We start from the raw sequence: 16,026 nt of genomic DNA, 5'->3' as shown, positions 1-16,026 counted from the left end.
AAGGAAAACTAACAAACAGAAAGGACATCCACACCAAAACCCCATCTGTATGTCACCATCATCAAAGACCAAAGGTAGATAAAACCACAAAAATGGGGAGAAACCAGAGCAGAAAAGCTGAAAATTCTAAAAGTCAGAGTGCCTCTTCTCCCGCAAAGGAACGCAGCTCCTTGCCAGCAACAGAACAAAGCTGGACGAAGAATGACTTTGATGAGTTGAGAGAAGAAGACTTCAGACGATCGGTAACAACAAACTTCTCCGAGCTAAAGGAGGATGTTCTAACCCATTGCAAAGAAGCTAAAATCCTTGAAGAAAGATTAGACGAATGGCTAACTAGAATAAACAGTGTAGAGAAGTCCTTAAATGACCTGATGGAACTGAAAACCATGGCACGAGAACTATGTGACGAATGCACAAGCTTCAGTAGCCAACTCAATCAACTGGAAGAAAAGGTATCAGTGATTGAAGATCAAATGAATGAAATGAAGTGAGATGAGAAGTTTAGAGAAAAAAGAGTAAAAAGAAATGAACAAAGCCTCCAAGAAATATGGGACTGTGTGAAAAGACCAAATCTACGTCTGATTGGTGTACCTGAAAGTGATGGGGAGAATGGAACCAAGTGGGAAAACACTCTTCAGGATTATTATCCAGGAGAACTTCCCCAACCTAGAGAGGAAGACCAACATTCAAATTTGGGAAATACAGAGAATACCACAAAGATACTCCTCGAGAACAGCAACTCCAGGACACATAATTGTCAAATTCACCGAAGCTGAAATGAAAGAAAAATGTTAAGGGCAGTCAGCGAGAAAGGACAGATTACCCACAAAGGGAAGTCCATCAGACTAACAGCAGATCTCTTGGCAGAGACTCTACAAGCCAGAAGAGAGTGGGGGCCAACATTAAACATTCTTAAAGAAAATAGTTTTCAACCCAGAATTTCATATCCAGCCAAACTAAGTTTCATAAGTGAAGGAGAAATAAAATCCTTCACAGACAAGCAAATGCTGGGAGATTTTGTAACCACCAGCCCTGCTCTACAAGAGCTCCTGAAGGAAGCTCTAAACATGGAAAGAAACAACCAGTACCAGCCACTGCAAAAACATGCCAAAATGAAAAGACCGTCAATGCTAGGGAGAAATTGCATCAACTAACGAGCAAAATAACCAGCTAACATCATGATGACAGGATCAAGTTCACACATAACAATATTAACCTTAAATGTAAATGGGCTAAATGCTCCAATTAAAAGACATAGACTGGCAAATTGGATAAAGAGTCAAGACTCATCAGTGTGCTGTATTCAGAAGACCCATCTCATGTGCAGAGACACACATAGGCTCAAAATAAAGGGATGGTGGAAGATCTACCAAGCAAATGGAAAACAAAAAAATGTAGGGGTTGCAATCCTAGTCTGATAAAACAGAACTTCAGCCAACAAAGATCAAAAGAGATGAAGAAGGCCATTACATAATGGTAAAGGGATCAATTCAACAAGAAGAGCTAACTGTCTTAAATATATATGCACCCAATACAGGAGCACCCAGATATATAAAGCAAATCCTTAGAGACCTACAAAGAATCTTAGGGACCCACACAACAATAATGGGAGACTTTAACACCCCACTGTCAACATTAGACAGATCAACGAGACAGAAAGTTAACAAGGATATCCAGGAATTGAACTCAGCTCTGCACCAAGCAGACCTAATAGACATCTACAGAACCCTCCACCCCAAATCAACAGAATATACATTCTTCTCAGCACCACATCACACTTATTCCAAAATTGACCACATAGTTGGAAGTAAAGTACTCCTCAGCAAACATAGAAACAGAAATTATAACAAACTCTCTCTCAGACCACAGCGCACTCAAACTAGAACTCAGGATTAAGAAATTCACTCAAAACCACTCAACTACATGGAAACTGAACAACCTGCTCCTGAATGACTACTGGGTGCATAACAAAATGAAGGCTGAAATAAAGATGTTGTTTGAAACCAGGGAGAACAAAGACACAACATACCAGAATCTCTGGGACACATTTAAAGCAGTGTGTGGAGGGAAATTTATAGCACTAAATGCCCACAAGAGAAAGCAGGAAAGGTCTAAAATTGACACCATAACATCACAATTAAAAGAACTAGAGAAGCAAGAGCAAACATACATTCAAAAGCAAGCAGGAGGCAAGAAATAACTAAGATCAGAGCAGAACTAAAGGACATAGAGACATAAAAAACCCTTCAAAAAATCAATGAATCCAGGAGCTAGTTTTTTGAAAACATCAACAAAATTGATAGACCACTAGGAAGATTAATAAAGAAAAGAGAGAAGAATCAAATAGGCACAACAAAAAATGATAAAGGGGATATCACCTCTGATCCCACAGAAATGCAAACTACCATCAGAGAATACTATAAACACCTCTATGCAAATAAACTAGAAAATAGAGAAGAAATGGATAAACTGCTAGACACATACACCTTCCCAAGACTAAACCAGGAAGAAGTTGAATCCCTGAATAGATCAATAACAGGCTCTGAAATTGAGGCAATAATTAATAGCCTACCAACCAAAAAAAGTCCAGGACCAGACGGATTCACAGCCGAATTCTACCAGAAGTACAAAGAGCAGCTGATACCGCTGCTTCTGAAACTATTCCAATCAATAAAAAAGAGGGAATCCTCCCTAATTCGTTTAATGAGGCCAACATCATCCTGATACCAAAGCCTGGCAGAGACACAACAAAAAAAGAGAATTTTAGACCAATATCCCTGATGAACATTGATGCAAAAATCCTCAGTAAAATACTGGCAAACCGAATCCAGCAGCATATCAAAAAGCTTATTCACCACGATCAAGTTCATCCCTGGGATGCAAAGCTGGTTCAACATACGCAAATCAATAAACGTAATCCAGCATATAAACAGAATCAAAGACAAAAACTACATGATTATCTCAATAGATGCAGAAAAGGCCTTCAATAAAATTCAACAGCCCTTCATGCAAAAAATTCTCAATAAAGTAGGGATTGATGGGACTTATCTCAAAACAAGAACTATTTATGACAAATCCACAGCCAATATCATACCGAATGGGCAAAAACTGGAAGCATTCCCTTTGAAAACTGGCACAAGACAGGGATGTCCTCTCTCACCACTCCTATTCAACATAGTGTTGAAAATTCTGGCCAGAGCAATCAGGCAGGAGAAAGAAATAAAGGGTATTCAATTAGGAAAAGAGGAAGTCAAATTGTCCCTGTTTGCAGATGACAAGATTGTATATTTAGAAAATCCCATCGTCTCAGCCCAAAATCTCCTTAAGCTGATAAGGAACTTCAACCAAGTCTCAGGATACAAAATCAATGTGCAAAAATCACAATCATTCCTATACACCAATAACAGACAAACAGAGAGCCAAATCATGAGTGAACTCCCATTCACAATTGCTTCAAAGAGAATAAAATACCTAGGAATCCAATTTACAAGGGATGTGAAGGACCTCTTCAAGGAGAACTACAAACCACTGCTAAGCGAAATAAAAGAGGACACAAACAAATGGAAGAACATTCCATGCTCATGGATAGGAAGAATCAATATTGTGAAAATGGTCATACTGCCCAAGGTAATTTATAGATTCAATGCCATTACCATCAAGCTACCAATGACTTTCCTCACAGAATTGGAAAAAACTACTTTAAAGTTCATATGGAACCAAAAAAGAGCCCACATTGCCAAGACAATCCTAAGCCAAAAGAACAAAGCTGGAGGCATCATGCTACCTGACTTCAAACTATACTACAAGGCTACAGTAACTAAAACAGCATGGTACTGGTACCAAAACAGAGATATAGACCAATGGAACAGAATAGAATCCTTGGAAATAATACCACACATCTACAACCATCTGATCTTTGGCAAACAAGAAATGGGGAAAGGATTCCCTATTTAATAAATGGTGATGGGAAAACTGGCTGACCATAAGTAGAAAGCTGAATCTGGATCCTTTCCTTACACCTTATACAAAAAGTAATTCAAGATGGATTAGAGACTTAAATGTTAGACCTAAAACCATAAAAACCCTGGAAGGAAACCTAGGCAATACCATTTAGGAAATAGGCGTGGGCAAGGACTTCATAATTGAAACACCAAAAGCAATGGCAACAAAAGCCAAAATTGACAAATGGGATCTAATTAAACTAAAGAGCTTCTGCACAGCAAAAGAAACTACCATCAGAGTGAACAGGCAACCTACAGAATGGGAGAAAATTTTTGCAATCTACCCATCTGACAAAGGGCTAATATGCAGAACCTACAAAGAACTTAAAGAAATTTACAAGAAAAAAACAACCCCATCAAAAAGTTGTCGAAGGATATGAACAGACACTTCTCAAAAGAAGACATTTATGCAGCCAACAGACACGAAAAAATGCTCATCATCACTGGTCATCAGAGAAATGCAAATCAAAACCACAATGAGATAGCATTTCACACCAGTTAGAATGGCGATCATTTAAAAGTCAGGAAACAACAGGTGCTGGGGAGTATGTGGAGAAATAGGAACGCTTTTACACTGTTGGTGGGAATGTAAACTAGTTCAACCATTGTGGGAGACAGTGTGGCAATTCCTCAAGGATCTAGAACTAGAAATACCATTTGACCCAGCCATCCCATTACTGGGCATATTACGCAAAGGATTAAAAATCATGCTGGTATAAAGACACATGCACATGTATGTTTATTGCAGCACCATTCACAATAGCAAAGACTTGGAACCAAATGTCCATCAATGACAGACTGGATTAAGAAAATGTGGCACATGGCCGGGCGCGGTGGCTCAAGTCTGTAATCCCAGCACTTTGGGAGGTCGAGACAGGCGGATCACGAGGTCAGGAGATCGAGACCATCCTGGCTAACACGGTGAAACCCCGTCTCTACTAAAAAATACAAAAAACTAGCTGGGCGAGGTGGCAGGCGCCTGTAGTCCCAGCTACTCGGGAGGCTGAGGCAGGAGAATGGCATGAACCCGAGAGGAGGAGCTTGCAGTGAGCTGAGATCCGGCCACTGCACTCCAGCCTGGGTGACAGAGCAAGACTCAGTCTCAAAAAAAAAAAAAAAAAAAAAGAAAACGTGGCACATATACACCATGGAATACTATGCAACTATAAAAAAGGATGAGTTCATGTCTTTTGTAGGGACACGTATGAAGCTGGAAACTATCATTCTAAGCAAACTATCAGAAGGACAGAAAACTAAACACTGCATGTTCTCACTCATAGGTGGGAATTGAACAATGAGAACACTCGGACACAGGGTGGGGAACATCACACACTGGGGCCTGTCATGGGGTGGGGGGAGGGGGGATGGATAGCATTAGGTGATATACCTACTATAAATGACGAGTTAATGGGTGCAGCACACCAACATGGCACATGTATACATATGTAGCAAACCTGCACGTTGTGCACACATACCCTAGAACTTAAAGAATAATAATAATAATAAATAAAAATAAAAATAAAAAAGCTAAAACAATAAAACATCTGAAATAAAACACGGGAGAACATCTTTGAGACCTTGGGGTAGGCAAAAATTTCTTGGGAAAGAGACAAAAAGTGTTATACATTACTTAAATGTCCATGAAATTTCAAACAATGGAGCCCTACTCAGTGAAAAAGAAAAAAGTCTAGTAATATACACATGGGTGAGTTTCAATTTGAAGTATTCAAGAGATGTTTGGAAAAGTCACTAAGACTGTCAGGTCTCTGAGGTGGCCACCTAGGTAAAGAGAGATTCCATTTACTGAGTTAGCAAATATCAGAAGAGAAGCAAAACTGTGGAGAAAAAGCAGTAAGGTGAATTTTTGACCTGTTGAATCTGAGATGCCTGGAAGACAGTCTTTCGAATGTAGGTATTGAATAGGCAGGTGGGTATGTGTTTCTAGAGATTAGGAGGTATACTTGAACAGAAAAATAGATTTTGAAATGTAAACTATTATAAAAATGTAACTTGTTATAAAAGGAAAATTAAAGTAAGTGGGGTCTAGACAGAGAGAATTCTGAATAAATCCAGTATCGAATGATTTGTTAGAGGAAGAAAATCAGGTGAGTAGCATCCAGAGAGGTGTGGATCACAGGAGCCAAGGACAGAAAATATTTCAGTGAAGAAGGAACCAAAAACAATGCCCAAAACTTCTAAAAGGGCAAGCGAGCAAGATAATTGTTTAAAATTTTTCATTTGGATTTATTAGTGATGTCAGTCTTGTTGGTGAAGTTTGTTAAAGCCATTTGGTGGATCGTGGAGTAAGTTAAAGAAGTGGAACTAGCAAGTGCAGACAAGTATGCAATCTTTGAAAGAAATCTGGCCATAAGGAAAGGATAGATGGTGGCAGATGGAAGGGGAAATAGAGTGCAAGGAGAGATTCTCTGATGACAGTGGTGATATTTTTAAGGAAGAGAAGGACTCGGTGTCTGTTACTTTCTATAAAAAAATAAAAATAAAAAATAAAAAAACCCAAAACTCAAAAAACAAAACAAAACAAAAAAAACAGGAAGTAGCTAGTAGTAGAAAAGTTGGTTAACTGAGAATGAATTCCTTGCAAAGTCCAAAGGAAAACACATAACACAATTTGAGAGATTAGCTCAAAACAGGGGCACTTCTTTCATTTTAACAAGAAGAGAAAGGCAAAGCACAGTTATGGTTGTAAATAGTCTGGTAGATAAAGGGAAACATAAAGTTCAGGCTGGCTGATTTTCATCACTTCTAAGAAGCTGAAGTACTGAAACTATGCTTCTCAGATGGGAAGGCATAAGGAAAAATGGCTGAGGTTATGTGCAGAAGAGAGAGTTTGAAATAGTTGTAGATAATAGAAATGCAGAAAGGAAAATACTGCTTCCCTTTGGCCAGCAAAAGGACATTTTTTGTAAGAGTTCTTACTATCTGTAGAGCTAGCCATGAGCATGTTTATTACAGCTTACATGACATCTCCTTAGCACCAGTCTCACCTGCAGGGCCAGGGGAGGGGACCAATCCACTGGGCTTGGTGATGGAAGCCTGAACTGTCAGGTAATCATTTGGTAAGTTTTTGGAGAGCTAGAAAGATCAGAGACAGAGACAAACAATTGATCACAATGAGCAAGTTGCACCTTTCATATGAAAATAATATTAATTTTATTGACTTAATCTATGTACTCTTTATCATTTGATAAACATTATATATGGTGAACAATTATTGATTTTTTTTTTTTTTTTTTTTTTTTTTTTTTTGAGACGGAGTCTTGCTCTGCCGCCCAGGCTGGAGTGCAGTGGCTGGATCTCAGCTCACTGCAAGCTGCGCCTCCCTGGTTCACGCCATTCTCCTGCCTCAGCCTCCCGAGTAGCTGGGACTACAGGCGCCCGCCACCTCGCCCGGCTAGTTTTTTTTTGTATATTTTAGTAGAGACGGGGTTTCACCATGTTAGCCAGGATGGTCTCGATCTCCTGACCTCGTGATCCGCCCGTCTCGGCCTCCCAAAGTGCTGGGATTACAGGCTTGAGCCACCGCGCCCGGCCTTTTTTTTTTTTTTTTTTTTTTTTTTTTTGAGACGGAGTCTTGCTGTGTCGCCCAGGCTGGAGTGCAGTGGCTGGATCTCAGCTCATTGCAAGCTCCGCCTCCCGGGTTTTTACGCCATTCTCCTGCCTCAGCCTCCCGAGTAGCTGGGACTACAGGCGCCCACCACCTCGCCCGGCTAGTTTTTTGTATTTTTTAGTAGAGACGGGGTTTCACCGTGTTAGCCAGGATGGTCTCGAACTCCTGACGTCATGATCCGCCCGTCTCGGCCTCCCAAAGTGCTGGGATTACAGGCTTGAGCCACCGCGCCCGGCCACAATTATTGATTTGAGTGCAAAGCATTTGTGGATACCAAGTTGTTGGACCTAAACCAATTTTTAAAAATCAGAATTTAATTTATATTTGTGGGGAGTAAATTAAGTTGCTCAATAATTATTTGTGTTTCAAGAGTATTTGCTCATATAATGAACTACACTTCTCATTTAGGTCTTCACGGGGATCTTCACAGCAGAAATGTTTTTGAAGATAATTGCCATGGATCCATATTATTACTTCCAAGAAGGCTGGAATATTTTTGATGGTTTTATTGTGAGCCTTAGTTTAATGGAACTTGGTCTGGCAAATGTGGAAGGATTGTCTGTTCTCCGATCATTCCGGCTGGTAAATTAACTGGGAGTGTTCATAAAATGTACTTTGTAACTAATTAGTCTTCATTCTCATCTAGTAATAATGGCAAGATTTCCCATCATTATAATATTATTTGAATACACTTCTAAAACAAATTGGATTGCCATACCACCAGATAGTAGTTGTTTCTTCATCATAGGTTTAATAAAGTTCACTTAAATGAATAGTCTACACTTCTCTTCTTAGTTATTGAATGGAAGACTAATAGAGAGGAGGAAAAAGGGAGTCACAGATAAACTCAAATCACAATTAAACAACACCATAGTCAAGTCTCAGTTATCTGAGGTTTGCGTAACTGTGTACAAAGCTTCCTTGGGACCTAGGATGAGCTCCCCTTTCTGCCAGAGACAAAGGAATTATGGAATTGTTCATTGCTCACCTTGTCCCTGTAGAGGAAAGAGTTAAGACAGGGGACAGTGTACAAAAGAGAAGGATAAGCAAACAGAGCTCCCCATATGACTGCTGCCACATCAGAAAATCACCAAATCTACTCTTTGAGAGAGTTAACTGTACTATATTTTGTTAATTTTAAAGAAAGTATCTTTCTTTGATCTTTTGTAAAAACTATTAGATTTTAAAATTCAGAGATAAAATATCACGTGACATATTTCCAGTGAAAGTTTGATATGTTTTATTATACTATTACTTTCAGTGGGCTCTAACTTTTGTGATTTATTTTCAAATAACACAGGCTGTACATGATTACTAAGGACATGTTCCTATTGATGATTTACCTTAATAGTGATTAGGCTGAAGCCTTTTTCATGAAATCTGTTTACAATTTCCCTTGCTGCTTTCAACGTTCAAATTTAAATTGTAATCCTTAGAACTATATTTCCTTCCCTAATCCTCAAAGGTAGTTATGAATCTAATTTGAAACTAGAAGGATGCAAAAAACAGAACAAAAATTTAAAATGATAAAACAAGTAATATGGGCAAGAACTTAAAAAAAGATCTAGTAAACTTTCATGAAAATGTGATGCAGTTAAGGGAAATAGGAAGCATAGTATCATTAGAATCTTACTTAGTGTGCCAGGCTCTTTTGCATAAATTATTCTCTGGAATAAATTAAATACTTTGGTGCATGTATTTACTCCTTTGGGTCACTCTGATGCCATTAAATAATGCACTCTTCTCATCCTGACATTTACTGAAGCATCAGAAATAAAATGCTGCTACTGTTTAACCATAAATGGTACTTTAGTGAACTCTAAAGCTAATACAACCAATATGTCAAACACAATGAGAAAGACATTTACACACTACACTGAATTAAGCCTTTGAAGACAAAAAGATTAAAAAGAAGCTTAGCTTTTTACTTAAGTTTAAATACTTTTGTATTTGAATATAATACATGTTTAAAATATAGCCTAAAGTTACAGCAAGCTAAAAATATAGCTAGATTAAACCAATCAAAAGACAAAGAAATTAGCTGATTTCTGCTTCTACTTTGTGTAACTTAAGTGTTGATATTATTTTCACTTGTGCATTTCAGCAAGTACACTGAAAACTATATCTGCTTTGGCCTTTTAAAAATAATGAGAGTTTCTGGCCGGGCGCGGTGGCTCAAGCCTGTAATCCCAGCACTTTGGGAGGCCGAGACGGGTGGATCACGAGGTCAGGAGATCGAGACCATCCTGGCTAACAAGGTGAAACCCCGTCTCTACTAAAAAAAATACAAAAAGCTAGCCAGGCAAGGTGGTGGGCGCCTGTAGTTCCAGCTACTCGGGAGGCTGAGGCAGGAGAATGGCGTAAACCCAGGGGGCGGAGCTTGCAGTGAGCTGAGATCCGGCCACTGCCCTCCAGACTGGGCGACAGAACGAGACTCCGTCTCAAAAAAACAAAACAAAACAAACAAACAAACAAAAAATAATGAGAGTTTCTACTTCTCTGAAACTGGATCTCTGCTAATTAACCACCATCAATCTTAAATATCTTAATTCCTTAAGGAGAAACAAAGGTGTATTTTACATATGCTTATGTAGGATACTTGAAAATTTGGTGTATCTTGTTAAACTGTCAATTTAAAAATATATATAATTTAATTATTTCATTTACAGTGTGGACCATTTCAAAATGAAAAAGAGAACCCTCTATGATAGCAAGTCACTGCTATAGTTGTTAGTAATCGTTTGACAAATAAATAATTCATTACTCTATAATTGAGACAGTTACCTGTACATTTGCCCTGTTAATAAAATTACAGATATTTTTAGAAATGCAGGGCATTAATGCTGTTCTTGCTTTTATTTCCAGCTCCGAGTTTTCAAGTTGGCAAAGTCTTGGCCAACTCTAAATATGCTAATAAAGATCATTGGCAATTCTGTGGGGGCTCTAGGAAACCTCACCTTGGTGTTGGCCATCATCGTCTTCATTTTTGCTGTGGTCGGCATGCAGCTCTTTGGTAAGAGCTACAAAGAATGTGTCTGCAAGATTTCCAATGACTGTGAACTCCCACGCTGGCACATGCATGACTTCTTCCACTCCTTCCTGATCGTGTTCCGAGTGCTGTGTGGAGAGTGGATAGAGACCATGTGGGACTGTATGGAGGTCGCTGGCCAAACCATGTGCCTTACTGTCTTCATGATGGTCATGGTGATTGGAAATCTAGTGGTATGTAGCAAAAACATTTTCCTCATTTTCATTAAAAGATAATGTAACCATAAAAAAAGTGTGTTCAACTGAAGAATATTTTGTATTTTTTAAATCAAGGCCATTTCCTATTGTCTATTACTCATGAGAGCCATGTATAGTTTAGACCATTGTAATCCACACAAACCCTTAAACTACCTTTTGAACCAGTTGTTCTTTCTCTCATTATCCTTCTTGCTACATGGAGAGAAACATTTCTGTTATTTATCTTTCAGTTCCTGTACTAAAGCATGGAAGTGTTACTTAGAACACTCATTTTATTTATAAGTACTAGCAATAACACGTGAAAATGTTTCAGATTTGGTTTTCTACAAATTTAAAAATTAGTAACAATCTCAGTTTATTAAAAGCTCATGGGGTTTTTGGTGCCTAGAAACTATAGTATGAGCAAGTAACATTGACTCAAAAACATTGTCATTTCTGCATAAAATTAACCATGCCCAACACCATATATATTTAGGATAGTTAGCTCTTCTTGTTGCATTGATCCCTTTACCATTATGTAATGTCTTTCTTTGTCTTTTTTTAATCTTTGTTGGTTTAAACTCTGTTTTATCAAAGATTAGGATTGCAAACCCTGCTTTTTTTTTTTTTACTTTCCATTTGCTTGGTAAATATTCCTCCATCCCTTTATTTTGCGCCTATGTGTGTCTTTGCATGTGAGATGGGTTAAAGCACATCTATGGGTTTTGACTCTTTATCCAATTTGCCAGTCTGTGTCTTTTAATTGGGGCATTTAGCCCATTTACACTTAAGGTTAATATTGTAATGTGTGAATTTGACCCGTTCATTATGATGCTAGCTGGTTATTTTGCTCATTAGTTGCTGTGGTTTCTTTATAGTGTTGATGATCTTAACAATTTGGTATGTTTTTGCAGTGGCCAGTCCTGGTTTTTCCTTTCCATGGTTAGTGCTTCCTTCAAGAGCTCTTATAAGGCAGGCCTGGTGGTGGCAAACTCTCTCAGCATTTGCTTGTCTGTAAATGATTTTATTTCTCCTTTATTTATGAAGCTTAGTTTGGCTGGATGTGAAATTCTGGGTTGAAAATTATTTTCTTTAAGAATGTTTAATATTGGCCCCAACTCTCTTCTGGCTTGTAGAGTTTCTGCCTAGATCCACTGCTAGTCTGGTGGGCTTCCCTTTGTGGGTAACCTGACTTTTCTCTCTGGCTGCCCTTAACATTTTTTCCTTCATTTCAACCTTGATGAATCTGACAATTACATGTCTTGGGGTTGCTTTTCTTAAGGATTATCTTTGTGGTGTTCTCTGTATTTCCTGAATTTGAATGTTGGCCTGTCTTGCTAGGTTGGGGAAGTTCTCCTGGATAATATCCTGAAGAGTGTATTCCAACTTGGTTCCATTCTCCCCATCACTTTCAGGTACACCAATCAAGCTTAGGTTTGGTCTTTTCACATAGTCCCTTATTTTTTGGAGACTTTGTTCCTTTTCATTCTTTTTTCTTTTATCTTGTCTTCATGCGTTACAAAAATTAGCTTAAGATGGATTAAAGACTTAAATGTTAGACCTAGAAGAAAACCTAGGCAATACCATTCAGGACATAAGCACGGGCAAAGACTTCATGACTAAAACACCAAAAGCAATAGCAACAAAAGCCAAAATTGACAAATGGGATCTAATTAAACTAAAGAGCTTCTGCATAGCAAAAGAAACTATCAACAGACTGAATAGGCAACCTACAGAATGGGAGAAAATTTTTGCAATCTATTCATCTGATATCCAGAATCTACAAGGAACTTAAGTTTACAAGAAAAAAACAACCCCATCAAAAAGTCGGCAATGGATATGAACAGACACTTCTCAGAAGAAGACATTTATGTGGCAAAAAAAATACGAAAAAAAGCTCATCATCACTGATCATTAGAGAAATGTAAATCAAAACCACAATGAGATACCATCTCATGCCAGTTAGAATGGTGATCATTAAAAAGTCAAGAAACAACAGATGCTGGGGAGATTGTGGAGAAATAGGAACACTTTAACAGTGTTGGTGGGAGTGTAAATTAGTTCAACCATTGTGGAAGACAGTGTGGCAATTCCTCAAGGATCTAGAACCAGAAATATCATTTGATCCAGGAATCTCATTACTGGGTATACACCCTAAGGATTATAAATCATTCTACTATAAAGATGCATGCACATGTATGCTTATTGCAGCACTATTCATGATAGCAAAGATTTGGAACCAACCCAAATGCCCATCAATGATAGACTGGATAAACAAAATGTGACACATACACACCATGAAATACTATGCAGCCATAAAGAAGAATGAGTTCATGTCCTTTGCAGGGACATGGATAAAGCTGAAAACCATCATTCTCAGCAAACTAACACAGGAACAGAACCAAACACCATACGTTCTCACTCATAAGTGGGAGTTGAACCTCTTATGAGGTTCAACTCATAACCTGGACACAGGGAGGAGAACATCACACACTGAGACCTTTCAGGGGTTGGGGGGCTAGGGGAGGGAGAGCATTAGGAGAAATACCTAATGGAAATTACGGGTTGATGGGTGCAGCAAACCACCATGGCAAGTGTGTACGTATGTAACAAATCTGCATGTTCTGCACATGTATCCCAGAACTTAAAGTATAATAATAATTTTAAAAAAATTAACCATGCCCAACACCAGTGTCCTGAATCGTGAAGGCATGGAGAAGATGAGAAGGCATGGGAAGATAAATATAACAAAGTGATATAGCATGTACTCAAATAGAATTAAAAATAGGAAGTAACTAATATGTGTTCAAAAATATGAAAACAAAGTGCTATATGCCAAGTTTACAAAATGGGAACCTTGCTTTACAATAGGAAGGTTGATCAGGGAAGTCTTTGTCAAAGAGTTTGGACCTAAAATATATTTAACTGAGATGTAAAATTTAGCTTGGTAGGAAGAAAGATCATCCCAAACAAGGAAACAAGGTACCTGGTGACTGAGGACAGAGGACAGGAGACTCTGAAAAGTATCAGGCTCTTATGCTTTAAATATGAAGTAATTACACTGAATTGCTTAATTAGAACCCAAACTAATGGAATAGAAAAATTACTACTACAACAAGTAATTTAATGTCTATACTGTTGCCAGGCTCAGTGGCTCATGCCTGTAATCCCAGCACTTTGGGAGACTGAAGTGGGCAGTTCACTTGAGGACAGGAGTTCGAGACCAGCCTGACCAACATGGCAAAACCCCGTCTCTACTAGAAATACAAAAATTAGCCAGGTGTGATGATGCACACCTGTAATCCCAGCTACTTGGGCAGCTGAGGCACGAGAATTACTTGAGCCTGAGAGGCAGAGTTTGCAGTGGGCCGAGATTGTGCCACCGTATTCCAACCTGGGTGAAAGAGCGAGACTTTGTTGCAAAAAAAAAAAAAAAAAAAAAAAGAAAAAGAAAAAAAGCATATACTCTTTAGACATGATTTCCTTTCATATAAAAGTAACCTCAAGTCCCCAAAGATAGAGAAAGGGCAAGGGAAAAAGGCAAAGTATTATTTTATTTTTATTCATTACCAGATTTCAGCCTCTGCAGCATTACTTTTGATGATTCTGATCTACTTTCAAAGTAACAAGAAACATGAACAGTGTACAATCTAGAATTATAAACAGTGACTTAAAACAATAAACACTGATTATTTCACCGTTTCTGTGGGTCAGGATTTTGGGAATAAGTTAGCTGAGTGGTTCTGGTTCAGGGTCAATCACAAAGTTGCTGTCCAGATGTTAGCTGAGGTTACAGTTTTCTTGACTGGGGCTGGAGGATTAGCTTCTAAGGCGGCTCAATCTCATGGTTATTGGAAGGAGGTTTCAGTTCCTTTTTGGCGATTAGTTGAAGGTCTGATTTTTTCTCTACAGGACCTTTCCCATATGATTGTTGAGTATGCTTATGATATGGCAGGTGGCTTCTTCCAGGGAAGGTGATGTAAGAGAGAAGGCAAGGAGAAAATCCTCTTTATATTCTACTCTTGAAAGTCACCCTTCACCACTTCTCCAATATTGTATTCATTAGAAGCTAGTCACTAAGAAGAGCTCAAGCTACTATAATCCCCAAGCAACTTTAAAATGTTCGCTTTCAGAAAAGTGTAAGATCACATAGAACAGAAAGTGTCATAGGGTTACATAGAACAGAAACAAAGAAAAGATAATATAATTATGTTATAGATTTGATTTCATTTTCTCTGTAGGTATATTTGGTATATGTTGGAAGAAGAAAAGAAAAGGCAGAGAAAATAATCCTTTATGACAACAATAATTGATCAGATAGCAATGGGGAATTCAGAAAGAAAGTTTGGGACCAGATTGGGTAGAATTTAATTTATGAAAAGGCTGACTGTGCATAATAAAATGTATTTTCCTTTAGGCAATTCAAAGCTACAGATGGTTTTTTATCAAGAAAGTGACAATGAACCAGTGATATTTTTTTGGAAATGTATGTAGCAGGAGAATGCAGAGTAGTTTTAAAAGAGGATAAAACTCAGCCTACCACATGTTGTCTATTAGTTTACGGAAATTAACATACCTCTCTAATGTATAATTGTACAGAGAATTCAAGTTGAAAAGAGAATTTCAGGAAATATCAAGTATTTATACTTATGGATGAAATCAGTATTAATTTAGATTGTGATATGTGCATAAAAAGATATCATTTATAAAAGAATCATTTCCATCTACTGGTGTAAATTTAATTTTTGTTCTTTTAAGAGAGAAAAATTTTCTTTTTGACTGTCAGTTAAAACAATTTCTTCATCTTGTGATAACCTAGATATGTTTCTGGAGTAGCTGAGGTAGTAATATCTATCATGTTTACCACTATTAAGGAAATATGCTTATATAACATTTGCTTAAGACTGAATCAACTTGATGTATTCACTCCTTACTACAATTCTTCCTTCCTATTCTCACTGGAAAAAGGGGAAAGGTATCCCAAAGGCAAGCTGGCATACCTTCATCTTAACACACGTGAACTATCAGATGGGGCTCCACCCAGATAGAAGTGGTAGTCACAGTACATGTGACTGCCAGTCTAGTCTACAGACAAGACAGAGCTGGGACCACTAACTACTGTTTCCCAGACCAGGATTTTTATGAGCCGTTCTTAGTTTCCAGACACGATGG

The 16,026-nt window shown here is 38.1% G+C and overlaps 1 protein-coding gene across 3 annotated transcripts in view; it reads left to right on the top strand.

Annotated features, from left to right (window-relative positions):
• The window catches only part of SCN2A (sodium voltage-gated channel alpha subunit 2), a 163,825-nt gene that overhangs the window by 105,078 nt on the left and 42,721 nt on the right, over positions 1–16,026 (top strand). For all 3 annotated transcript variants that reach the window (XM_050752895.1, XM_050752893.1, XM_050752894.1), the window contains 2 exons: positions 8,038–8,211; positions 10,495–10,851. In XM_050752895.1, coding sequence (XP_050608852.1) covers positions 8,038–8,211; positions 10,495–10,851 — 531 coding nt within the window. The remainder of the gene's footprint in view (positions 1–8,037; positions 8,212–10,494; positions 10,852–16,026) is intronic.

The sequence above is a fragment of the Macaca thibetana genome, chromosome 12 (assembly GCF_024542745.1).
Source record: "Macaca thibetana thibetana isolate TM-01 chromosome 12, ASM2454274v1, whole genome shotgun sequence".
NCBI classification, from domain to species: domain Eukaryota; kingdom Metazoa; phylum Chordata; class Mammalia; order Primates; family Cercopithecidae; genus Macaca; species Macaca thibetana.
The sequence above is the reverse complement of the archived record's forward strand: the minus strand, read 5'-3'. Positions and strand labels throughout refer to the sequence as shown.